At 39.9% G+C, this 12,495-nt stretch overlaps 1 protein-coding gene across 4 annotated transcripts in view; it reads left to right on the forward strand.

Annotated features, from left to right (window-relative positions):
* NUP188 (nucleoporin 188) overlaps positions 1 to 12,495 on the forward strand; it is a 34,479-nt gene that overhangs the window by 11,962 nt on the left and 10,022 nt on the right. For all 4 annotated transcript variants that reach the window (XM_074609047.1, XM_074609045.1, XM_074609048.1 and 1 more), the window contains 20 exons: positions 448 to 562; positions 1,090 to 1,290; positions 2,006 to 2,095; positions 2,677 to 2,742; positions 3,275 to 3,394; positions 3,877 to 4,003; positions 4,124 to 4,279; positions 4,635 to 4,761; positions 5,395 to 5,482; positions 5,567 to 5,643; positions 5,826 to 5,940; positions 6,288 to 6,408; positions 6,648 to 6,714; positions 7,140 to 7,268; positions 8,304 to 8,437; positions 8,843 to 8,949; positions 9,753 to 9,959; positions 10,609 to 10,778; positions 11,121 to 11,190; positions 11,851 to 11,918. In XM_074609047.1, the coding sequence (XP_074465148.1) occupies positions 448 to 562; positions 1,090 to 1,290; positions 2,006 to 2,095; positions 2,677 to 2,742; positions 3,275 to 3,394; positions 3,877 to 4,003; positions 4,124 to 4,279; positions 4,635 to 4,761; positions 5,395 to 5,482; positions 5,567 to 5,643; positions 5,826 to 5,940; positions 6,288 to 6,408; positions 6,648 to 6,714; positions 7,140 to 7,268; positions 8,304 to 8,437; positions 8,843 to 8,949; positions 9,753 to 9,959; positions 10,609 to 10,778; positions 11,121 to 11,190; positions 11,851 to 11,918 (2,355 nt within the window). The remainder of the gene's footprint in view (positions 1 to 447; positions 563 to 1,089; positions 1,291 to 2,005; positions 2,096 to 2,676; positions 2,743 to 3,274; positions 3,395 to 3,876; positions 4,004 to 4,123; positions 4,280 to 4,634; positions 4,762 to 5,394; positions 5,483 to 5,566; positions 5,644 to 5,825; positions 5,941 to 6,287; positions 6,409 to 6,647; positions 6,715 to 7,139; positions 7,269 to 8,303; positions 8,438 to 8,842; positions 8,950 to 9,752; positions 9,960 to 10,608; positions 10,779 to 11,120; positions 11,191 to 11,850; positions 11,919 to 12,495) is intronic.

The following is a 12,495-nucleotide window of genomic DNA, read 5'->3' on the forward strand; positions in this document are numbered from 1 at the left end:
CTGCTACCTGCATGGAGGTTAGCACTCCCTCTCTGACCTGTGGTGTTAGTGGTGTCGCCTCAGTTCAAGCTGTTGTGGGTCTGCTTATCAATGGCAGTGATGTCTTCATTTTGCTGCATGGAACATAACTCGAGCTGCAGGCAGGGGGAATGAAAATCCTGCCAGGTCGCAGAGAGTTATAAAGGTGGAAAAATTTCAGTGACCATTTTTTGTCTGTTCAACCAGACATGGTAGTTACGAAGATTGTAATCTGTCATATACTAGCATTTCAAGACAAAATTTGGATTACCTGCTGTTAATTTCATGTAATTTCTTATTGCTTCAAAGTACAGCTGAACAAAAGCAAACTAAAGGTTGGTTTTTGACCACTTATAATTAAAAAAACCCAAACTGAATTCTTAAGTAAAGTTTCTGACCTACTTGTTTTCATTCTTTTCCTACTTGCAGCTACTTTAGTGCTCTTATTCTGGTGGAAGGCATGGAAATCGACTCCCTCCATGAGCGTGCTTTGGATGACAGGACAGAGGAGCACAAGTTAGCCAATAATGAGCGCATCCACCAGGTAAAGCACTGGCAGAGTAACCCCTTGTCAGGCCTAACAACACAGAAGTTACTGTGATTACACAAGCAGTGTTGTTTAAAGATTATGTCTGCAACTTTCTGATCCTTGGGTTTGTTGACCAGCGTAGAAACTAGAATCCACGTTACATTCCGAGGCAAATAAGAATGAAATTAATTCTCCTTGCCCTTATATTTCCTTGGTTATCCTGGGCCTTTCTCTAAAGAAAGATGTGTGCAAAGAAATAGGCGTTGTGAAGTTTCCAGAAGGGAATGAAAGAAAAGTTATGTGATGTCAGTGCTTTTAGGACAAAAGAACATCTGAGGTTAGACCAACTATAAGTCAGTAAACTATGCAGAAAAGCGGACCAAGGCTGCAAATATATGATTTGTTTAGTTGCATGTTTGAAATAATTATCTGCAAGGGAAAGGCGACTGGTAGCAAAAAGACACAATCAGCTATATCCTTACTGAGTATGAACTTCTCTCAGAAGGTCTCAACTATTTTGCTTTTGTCTTGTCTCTGTGCAGGAGATGGACAATCAGCTGCTGCAGTTAGGGGATGTCTCACATCATGCTCCAGTGCTTTTGGCCTGGGCTCTTCTCCGTCACACTGTAAACCCAGAGGAGTCAGCAAATATTATCAGGAGAATGGGCAGCACCGCTATCCAGCTGAATGTTTTCCAGTATCTGACAAAGCTTCTGCGATCGCTGAGCAGTGGGGGGAAGAATGTGAGTTTCTTATATATTTAAGCTCTTGAAGGTTTTTAACTGCTGCTGATGTAAAAGTATGATGGAAAGCTGATGATTTTCAATGGATGTTCTTTCAAACTAAATCTGATTTTAAGCAGAGTATGCAGTAAAGCATGTTTTAGCATCTTACCTTCTTTCAGTGAAGATCAGAAATCAAATTGAAATGAAACAGATTTTTATACCCAAAGAAAAAAAAAAAAAAGCTTTTGTAAGTTGAGGAACTACATCTCTTTTGAGAAGAATAGACTGCATTTAGTCACATCTGTTGATTTGCCTCCATAAGTGTGCTTGCCATTGTGGATCTTGAGTATTGTACGATTTAACTCTGCACTGTTCTTTGTATATGGTTTCATTAGACAATACTGTGTATGAGAGCATACTATTTTGTAGGCAGAAACCAGTGAAAGCAAATCCTTTTCATTTTTATGAACACTGAGTGCTTCTGTTTTTGATGTTTGGAAGGTGTTTCTAATGATAATAATAGTAGCAAGATTTCTCATTTTGGTGAAATATTTGATGTTAATGTGGAGCTTAACTAATGACTGCTTCCTGTTTTAGTGCCCTTCTGCTGACTGCAGCAAGGGTGTATGAAAAAGGCAGTTACTCAGTTTGTAAAGCAGACTGAGTGCAGTTACAGTGTGTTCTGTAATTCATAGTTTTTCCTATAATGGCCTTGTGTATTCTTTCTTTCCAGTGTACTGCCAGCACAGCTTGTATGTGTATTTATGGGCTTCTTTCCTTTGTCCTGACATCACTGGAACTACATACATTGGGCAATCAGCAGGTACGCATCCAAGGCGTCTGTTACCTAATTTTCTGTTACCTCATCTAAAATAACCTGTCATAACTGGTGCTAATTGCTTTTGTTAAATTGTAATCCTACATTTGAGACTGCAAACTTTATGTTACTTAGGTAGATCTAAAAGAGTGATTTGCTGTTTATCCTATTGCATTTACACAATGCAAACTTAGTAAAAACCTCTGCAGACTGGCTGATTAATAATGAAAAAGCATATCTTGCACTTGAAGTCCTATGGATTTGAAACTAATTGTTGATGTGTTATTTACAAAGCAATGGAAATAATGCATACTTCATTTCCAAGTTTGAGAAGACATCATATAGCCCTTTGCAGATATATTTGTCCTGGCCAGTCCATTTATGATAAGGAGCATGGCTTTAGGCTGGCTGTGTGTTCTGGATTTGGGCGAGTTGGGTGTTTCTTTCTGTGTTTACTAGAGGGAGTAGTTATGTCTTGGCTGGTAAACATGGAAACTTAAATTCCAAAGATGTGGCAGAATGTGGTTGGGGTGAAATCACCCTGTATAAAGTAAGTTTTATTTTCTTTGTCCTCTCTTCCTTTGAAGGATATAATTGATGCTGCGTGTGAAGTTCTGGCAGCTTCCAGCATTCCTCAGCTCTTCTGGAAGACGGTGAGTGTATTGGCAACTTCTTTGACCTACCTTGCTCATAACTAAAACCCGGTAAAACATCCCCATTTAGGAAAGGAACAGACTGATTGTATTTATTTAGTTAGTTTCTAGGAGAATCTGAGGAGTTAGTGTTCATTTGTATCTATCTTTGATTTATTTTTGCCCTTTCCTGCCTTTTAGGTACAGCCTTGGCTTTACTCTTGAAGGATACTGGAACAAGTTTTAATATAGGTGATAGTTTAAACCAGGGCTGGGGTTGCAAGGATTGAACTAACTGCTGGCAAAAGCATCATGCTTATGTTTCTGTTGTCACAGAATTAGGATGATATGTAATGCATTACAGTCTTACTTCCTGCCTTATACTTGCACACTGCCTCATGCTTTAGTCTGTGCAAGGACTGGAGTGATACTTTTGTGCATGATTAATGTTAAATGTACAATGTAAAAAGGAACTGTATCCTTGTGCTATACTGAGATCACTTTAGCATTTCTTTTTAGTAATACGACATTTGTTTTCTGTTTCCACCACCAGGAACCTACTGCAGGTCTGGGTATTATCCTGGATAGTGTGTGTGGGATGTTCCCCCATCTTCTTACTCCTCTCCTTCAGCTGCTCCAAGCCCTTGTGTCTGATAAATCTACTGCAAAAAAGGTAGAGGATCTCTCTTGGTGTTCGGGAGGTGATTTATTTTAAGACAGGAATAAAGTGCTATGTGATAATGCTGCATGATTATTTCTTTCCATTCCATGTGCTTATCCCAATTGCAATCTTTAGATAACAGACATCAAGCTTTTGTCAAAGAACAGTGCACAGGGCTCCTTTTTAGTCCTGTGCTGTTGCAGGACACTGTTTTCTGTCAGCTTTCTTTTAGAAAACTTTTTAACTCTAATGGCTGAATATGAAGGTACTGCCTAATTTTTCAGGTTGTACTTTACTCGTAAGAGGTTCCTCATTCATTAGATGAGACTTTTCTGGGCGTGTGGGCTGTCTAATAATGTTTTGGTAGGGTTGACATATTAGAAGGATATTGTCCACATCAAGAAAACTTGCCTATTCCTGTAAGTGACAGGCTGATTAATTTTTGAGAAGGTCTGGCTTTTTAGCTGTATTGTTGAAGCTCTCTCTTTATGCAGGTGTACAGTTTCCTGGATAAAATGTCATTCTATATCGAATTGTACAAGCATAAACCTCCTGATGTTATCTCTCATGAAGATGGCACGCTTTGGCGAAGACAGGCTCCAAAGCTCCTCTATCCTCTTGGTAAGGAAGCTGCACTTAAGCTTTTCTTTTTGAAATGCTTTGGGGAATTTAATTCTTTATCTGGCTTCTAACTCATTGGTTAAATTTGTGACTTTATTTCACCTGTTCTTCAATGTTTAGGATTAGGTCAAACAAATCTGCGGATACCTCAGGGAACAGTGGGCCAAGTGATGCTGGATGATCGGGCGTATTTGGTACGATGGGAGTATTCCTACAGCAGCTGGACACTGTTTACCTGTGAGATTGAGATGCTGCTCCATGTTGTATCGACAGCAGGTGAGATAGGCTGGGAGTATAAAAGAGAATAAATAGTTGTTAATTGTATCAATTTGAGGTTAATAGTAGGATTGAACAGATCTGGGTACTTTTGAAAGAGCATGGAATACTTTCCCAGAAACCTGTTTTTTTAATTATTATTATAATACTGTGAAATTCACTGCAAAAGGCCAAAAGCGTGTAGTGAGATGGGATAAATGTTAGATGATGGAAAAGTTGAGATAGATAAAATAAATGTTTTTTTGGTAGGGGGAATTATCATGAGGATGTGCAGTAAGATTAATGTGCATTGTTCCAGATTTGATTACTGCTTAAGTATGATTTTGCATTCTAGTGTTATTTTTTCTTTACCCAGATGTGATTCAGCATTGCCAGAGGGTCAAGCCAATAATTGATCTGGTTCATAAAGTCATCAGCACTGATGTATCGATAGCAGATTGCCTTCTGCCAATCACGTCACGAATCTACATGCTCCTGCAGAGGTAAGTCACTGACTGGCATGAAGTCACTAACAGCAGAGGTACCTGAGAAGATTTAATGATCTGGAAGAATGGCTAATGACTAATTTTGCCAAGAGCTTTGCAAGAAGTGTGTCTCAGTGCTTGAACTCCCCAAGACTGGTGTTCAGTTCTGGCTACATGCTGTTTAATGCTTTGATGCATTCTCTTCCACTTCTTTCTTGAACGTTGGGCAATTTCATCCATTTAAGGCATTTTTTTATTTGTAACTGTATTTACATGGAAGGGGAATAAAAGATATCATAAGAGCAGTAACTTCCAGGTGTTAAAGCAGTTGTGCTTATTAACTCTCCTCTCAGTGATAACTGCCTGGGAACTGATGTTCTGCTGCATAATTACTGTTCGCTGTGAGAGTCTGCTGTCTTGCCAGCTTTGCCTCTTACAGTAAATTGATCTGACTCAGGTGTGAGGGGGAGGTGGCAAGTCTAGACTGAAAAGTGCAGACTCTGATGTCTGTATTTACCTGGTTAGGTATACTTGTGTATAATTCATACTTGTGTACTTCAGTGAAAGAGAAGCTTTTGTGATCAAAACAACAGTATATGGGCTAGATGACAGCTGGTGGTGCTTTTTATGCATAATATTCCTTTTTCCTAGGCTGACAACTGTAATCTCTCCCCCTGTGGATGTTATTGCTTCTTGTGTCAATTGTTTGACAGTACTGGCTGCTCGGATGCCAGCCAAGGTGAGGAAATGACCTTCTAGGTTTGAGAAGTAGTAGACATGTATATGTGAATGAGAGAGAATATCTGTACTTCTTCTCTTGCAGGTTTGGACTGACCTTCACCATACAGGGTTCTTGCCATTTGTTGCCAATCCAGTGTCTAGTATGAATCACATGATTAGGTATTCATGATCCTCCAGCCCTTGCTTTTTTTTTTTTTTTTTTTTTTTTTTTTTTTTTGCCTAACCTAATAGTAACCTGTTGTAAGAACTTTTTTGCCAGTGTGAAATCTATGCACCTGACATCTCTCACTTATGTCGGAGTCCTGCTATTCATGTAATAAACCCTCTTCCTCATTTCACAGTGCAGAGGGAATGAATGCTGGGGGCTATGGAAACCTATTGATGAGCATAGAACAGCCCCAAGGCGAGTACAGCGTTACCGTCTCCTTCCTGAACCTCATCACAACACTTGTCCGGGTGAGTGCTTCTGGAATGGTCTGCATGTGAAGGCAGCTGTAGGCTGTTACGATAGGAAAGTGAAATACAGCCGTGTCTGAGATCCCTGTGCAACAAATAGGTCTCTATGAGTAATCATTGCGTGACGCTCCCTTCCATGCTACTGTTTGTGCTTGCTCTGTATTCGTATTTATTCAAAGAACTGTTATGATTTATGTGATCTACAAAAGACTAGAAGTCACTTGTAAACCTATATCCCCATGATCAATAGTTTTCTCACGCTTTAAAGACATATGGCATATCTTCTTGCAAAAGGTTTCTTGTCCTTTTAACTAGAAGGGGAACAATAACATTTCTGTTTCTCCCAGGGACAACTTGGTAGCACCCAGAGCCAAGGACTTGTGCCTTGCATTGTGTTTGTCCTGAAGGAGATGTTACCAAATTACCACAAATGGCGTTACAACTCTCATGGAGTGAGAGAGAAAATTGGTAAGGATGTTAGGGGTGTGAGGAGAAGGAGGAGGAGGGGATAAAAAGGATCACCTGTCTTCTCAGAGAGGATGTGTGAAGCTTTTACTCCTTTTTTTTTTTTTTTTAATCATACCTTTTCTAGCAGCCATTTGGGATTTGATTTGTACATCTGCCAGTATTGCTAGATGCTGTGATTTGTCTGAAAATATTAGGAACTAGTCCTGAAAACTGAGTAATCCATTTCATCTCTGTTTTAGGATGCCTTATTCTGCAGTTGATCCATGCTATACTGAATTTATGCCCTGAAATGGATCCTCGCAGCAGGTAAGGCAGGTGATGGGTTTCAGATCTGCACTAGCCTGTCTTACAGCACAGGAGGGCTCTGTTGCTATCTTTTTGTTTCGGTTTTTGAATGTATATGAGTAGGAATGAACTGGCATGGTTGGGTAGCGCTGGTTTCAGTTCTTCTCAGTGTTCCTGAATATGGGAAGAGTAGAAAAAAATTAGGGACATTGTTTTTAAGAACACCTGGTGAAGAAAGAGAAACCAGTAAGTAGATTTCCTGGGACATACTGCCATCCAGTTTCCTATTTGGTGTATCCGCTCTGAAGAAAGTAGAAGGGAGAAGAAAAAAGGGTTCAGTGGGGTTGTAGAAATTAAGTGGTTACTTTGCGGTAGTTTTCTAAGTGCTAGGTGGGAAAATACTGCAAGTGCTCCTAGTGATGATGTCCTGTGTTCCTGTCTCACAGCAATGCCCCCAGCCTTCAGTCCTTGTGCATCTTCAGCCTGGCCAACACTGAAGCAGGGCAAGCTGTCATTAACATCATGGGAATTGGTGTGGACACTATTGATATGGTAATGGCCTCCCAGTCTAGTAGGTGAGTGGTGTGTTTTGTTTTGGCAGTGTGAGGAAAGAAGCAAATGGTAATATTTGAAATGTAGCTTTAGTTGTTGCACTTAATAGGGAATCGGCGTAGTGGCTAGCCATGGCAGCCTGCCTTGTATGGTCTGGAGGAACAAACCTTGTTTTTTCCGGATCTCTATGAGCCTTTGCTGTACACTATCCATTTCATGCAGTTGTTTCAGTTTTCTATTTCTAAATGATATGTGGAGCATGCCGGGGGGTGTAAATGTATTCAGCTGTTCAATGTTTGCTGGCAGTTACATTTTTTTAAATAAAGAATTCACTTGAACACAATTTATAAGTTTGAATGAGTGAATTGGAAGCGAGATGATGAGAGCCAATGTTGGAAATTCTGTGTCTTTAAGTAACACCAGAGTTCAAGTGAAGCTATGCTCATGAATAATTGTAATAAAGCTTGAACTGTAATTTTGGAAGTGCTAGGGGGATGATCAGTCTTTGCAGGGTGGTTCTGAAAGCAGCTTGGTGTACTCTGGAAGTATTGAAAACGTCTCCAGTGTTGAGTGCCTTAACTTCCTTGTACGGCTTTCACTGAGGCTTGAATCTTTTGCTTTAGCTGTGGTTGAATGTTTATCTCATAAGGAAAACCTTAGGAAAATACCAGACTTAGAACCAGTTTTATCTCTTCATCAGCTTGGCTACACTATAATTTCTGTGATACTGGTTCTGTAAATGTTTCTCCCTTTGTCTTAAAACATTTTAAGTCTCTATATCCCCAAAAGGGGAAAAAAAGTGACAACTGACTGTCAGGCTATTTTTCTTTTTTGCTTGATGTTGAAAACTTGGGGATGGCTAGAGAATATTTTTTGTGGATTTTGGGGGGTGTGTGTTGGATTTCAGCAGCTTCTATGTGGTGACATGTCAGTCTGAGTAAAAATGTCTTATAATCCCCGACTGACAGAGTATAGAATTTCCTCTTTGAATGTTGTGCAAGTAATAAATGTCGGTTGTCAACACAGTTACTTACCTCGGTTTCTTTTTGGAAACACAGTGACGAGTCACAAGGCCAAGGTCAACTGCTAATCCAAACAGTTAAGCTGGCATTCTCGGTTACCAATAATGTCATCCGGTTGAAACCTCCTTCTAGCGTGGTATCTCCATTAGAACAGGCACTTACTCAGCATGGTATGTATTTCTCCGTGGGGGCAGCCTGGGAAGCTATGTTTTTCTGTTATTTGCAAATAGTCAGTGTGCGTCTCATTGCAAACAGTAGTTAAGATTTCAAGGTTCCAAGAAATGGTTTCTAGTGATGGGAGAAGGCTTACTCTCCTTCCTCTAAGGCATTCTTCTCCTCTGGGACATCTTCTGAAGTATTAAGCAAACATGGCGTGTTTGCTGCTTTGTAATGAGATGGGTGTAATTACAGAATATAGTGAATCAGCTGCCATTAATACCTCTGGGTGGGCCCATGCCTTGTTCTTCTGGAAGACTATAACATAGTTTTCACCTTCTGCTGTGGAAATCATTATTTGGTAAATAGTTACATCTTGTTGCAGTTTCTTCTCTTTGATTTTAATTGTGTTCTTTCAGGTGCTCATGGAAACAATCTTATTGCGGTCTTGGCGAAATACATCTACCACAAGCATGACCCTGCACTTCCACGCCTGGCCATCCAATTGCTCAAACGACTGGCTACGGTAAGATGAGACTCAGACAAGTGCTCCTTTGCTTCTCTCCTCGTGACTGATTCCACCACTGAAGTTCTTTCAAAATAATTTAGGCTTTTTTGTATCAGTGAGCTTAATGCAAGTCAGTTGAAGGCAGTGTGGACTGAAAGCTGTAAGTTAGAGCACATTAAAGATCACATAAAGGGCCCTTAGTTTTTAACATAATCTTCTGCTATTTCTGAAGTCGCTTAGCATCTCACTGAGAGGCTTCATATGAGTGGGGTGTTTTCTGCAAAGTGTTTGCACCTCCAGTTGATCTCTTTCCACTTCTTTGAGCAACTTTCTCAAATCACACTCTTAAATACAGTTCCTACACTTTCTTAACTGGAACTTTTACATCTTTCTCAGAAGAGGATCCTGTTTAAGTATTTATTGTGAGCTTTCAACCTTGTGTTTTAGACTTACTCTTTTTGACTACTATACTTCGAGAATGTATTTGCAGTTTTATTAAAGCATATAGGTCCAGCTCTGGGTTTATTTATTTCAAGAAACATTATTCCAAAACTGGTTTTCTCTTTGTCTTTTCCATTTTTGTCATAACCTTGAGAAATAGGTGAGGGATAGAGCAGAATTGCCAGAGAGGAAAATTTGGGTCATCTTCACAGGTTTCTTCCTGCTTAATTACAACAACATACTTTTGAGTTCCCTCACATATGTTCATAGATTCAATATTTTGGGGTTTCAATTTGAAATGCAAATCACCTTTTATGTAGAGAAAAAGCATTCTGTAGAGTTTTGTTATTCTTGCTTCTGATGTTTCTTTCCTGTTGCAGGTTGCTCCCATGTCTGTTTACGCCTGCCTTGGTAGTGATGCTGCTGCCATCCGTGATGCCTTCCTCACCCGCCTGCAGAGCAAGATTGAGGACATGCGTATTAAGGTCATGATACTGGAGTTCCTCACAGTCGCGGTGGAGACACAACCTGGGCTCATCGAGCTGTTCCTGAACTTGGAAGTGAAGGATGGTAGTGATGGATCAAAGGTAGAATAGCAGATATTTGCCCAGTGACTCACTAGTCTTTTATTGTAACATTCATAGCAGTCTTAGGGCACTAGTCTCTAAAATCTGATAGTTCTTACATGTAACCTGATGTGCTTATTGTAAAGATAAGTGCAGCTTGTGCTTGCAGTTAATGGATGTGCTGCTATCCCAGTTGCGCTTTTCCCTATAACCAAAGGGAAACTTTCCCCAGTGTTTCAAGGCAGATACTGAGTTAAAATAAATTCTGCTGCGTCAGACCAAAGATCCCGGTGGCCCACTCGCTTGACTCTGACAGTGGCCAGTCAGTGAAAAAGCTGAAGACTGAGGTACGATGGAGAATATCCATTTTGCAGAATAGCCACTCTGGTGCTTTGCAGTTCAAGGTCATTTTGGGTTGGGACCTTTTGAAGGCACTTGGTTTTACTAAGTCTTAGCTTAGCTCATTTTTTATTCCCCTAAAAATATTTTTTCTCTCCTGTGTTATGACTACATTCCCTGTAGTCTTAATACAAAACGTATGACGGCATCATGTACTCAATATTTATTTGTCTGTGTATTGTTCAAGTGGAATTAAGCACATTCTGCTTTAATAGGTGCCTACATGGTGCTTCTGTGGCAATGTAACCTCTCTCATTTCCTTTTGCTTTAGGAATTCAGCTTAGGGGAGTGGAGTTGCCTCCAAGTAGTCTTAGAGCTGATAGACTCCAAACAACAGGAGAGGTACTGGTGCCCTCCCCTCTTGCATCGTGCTGCCATTGCCTTCCTGCATGCTCTGTGGCAGGACCGTCGAGATAGCGCCATGCTAGTTTTGAGGACAAAGTGAGTTGTTGTTTTTCTACAATGCATTTTCCTTCCTTTTTTCCAAAACACTTTTTCTTTGGTTTGTCAGACTTTTCAGGGACTTCTGTGTCTTAGTCTTTGTGTGCCCTGGTAAGGGTATGTGGTGTATGGGCTTTCAGCTTAGTCTCTCGGGAGAGAAGATGAGAAGCCTGTATGTGCATGTTCAGAAGCAAATAGATTTCAATCTGTTTCTTTTGTACAAAGTTATATAAGCTTCTATTTAGCAAAGTATATTTTCTGTGAAGTTTGGAACAGTCAAAATGCTGCTAGGCATGTGGTGTTGGGGACATATCTGATTTTACTTCTGTATATATCTTTTAGGCCAAAGTTTTGGGAAAATTTAACCAATCCCCTCTTTGGGACCCTTCCTCCGCCTTCAGAATCATCAGAGGTGAGTTACATCCAAACAAAGTGAAGGTAGTTACGTACTTCTCAGAAGAGGTTTCCAACTGATATATGGCTCTTTCCTCTGCTTGCAGTTTTCTAAAAGGAAGTGTGAACAAGTGGTTTAAACACAGGCAGGAGATGAAGTGAATGCTTTCTGGCTTTGCAGAGACTGTGCAGCCATGAACTGTGTTTTGAAATTCTCTGCTCTTTATTCACATATGGAACAAAAATAGATGTTATCTAGTGTCTGGGGTAGCACTCTTTGGAAGGTGTGCTGTCTGTGGTGTATCAGTACTAAACCTCATGTGCTGTTGGTCAGAAGAAACTCCTTTTTTTTTCTTTTATTTTTTTAGGCATAGCTCAGGCTGACTAGTATCAAGGAGGAATAGATTAGGTTCTTGTTATTGTTCCTTTCTGTGTGAGTTTTTCCCTTCATTATGAAAGTCCTGTGCTCTCGCTCAGAGGGACGCTTTGAACACAGAATTCTTTCCTTATTATCACCAGTCCATGGTCAAATGACATAACTATTGCTATCGTGGGAGAAACAAGACTCCTGCAAAACTTAGAGTATCAGTCACTGCAAGTATATGGGTAGGAGTAAATTAGAATTCCATTCACCTTGCAGAGCTAGTTGCTCAGATTTTACTCTTTTTTGTCTTTTTAGCTGAGTGTCTTGGATACCTGTGCCTTAATAATGAAAATAATCTGTTTGGAGATCTACTATGTTGTCAAGTGAGTCTTTTGATAGTCTCTTCTTCATTCCTGTACTTTTTAATTATCTAAACTGTGTGCGTTAAATCTTGATAGACCACGCAGGCTTTGAGTGACAAAGTACATGTAATCCTGTGAAAATGTGGGAGGATCAGTGATTTATAAACAAATCACAAAAGTGCCTTTGAGATTCTTGCAATCACCAATTGCAGAAAGAGATGTTACAGTGTTTCTGTAACCTATAGGTGAAAACGTTAGTATTAGTATTTTCCTTGTACCCTGGAATGAGAATATACAGTATTTATTAAAACTAATTGTAAACTAAGCTAAGTACACCTACTATAGTGATTGTTGAATAACATTTTAGTAGTTTTCTCCTGCTCATTTTGTTTTCCTGGACTTAACTGCCCTTTAATGCCGAAAACTCACTATTATCTAAAATTGCTGCCTAAAAAAAAAGAAAAGAAAATCATAGATTTTCTTCAGGGATCATGCTTTTCCTTCACATTTGATGCAAAAAGCGTGATTCCCTGCACAGGTCTAAAATGCGGAATAACCTTCACTTGCAAGCTGTGTCCGTGGCTTTCCTACTTGAATC

Source organism: Larus michahellis, chromosome 15, assembly GCF_964199755.1.
Source record: "Larus michahellis chromosome 15, bLarMic1.1, whole genome shotgun sequence".
NCBI lineage: Eukaryota > Metazoa > Chordata > Aves > Charadriiformes > Laridae > Larus > Larus michahellis.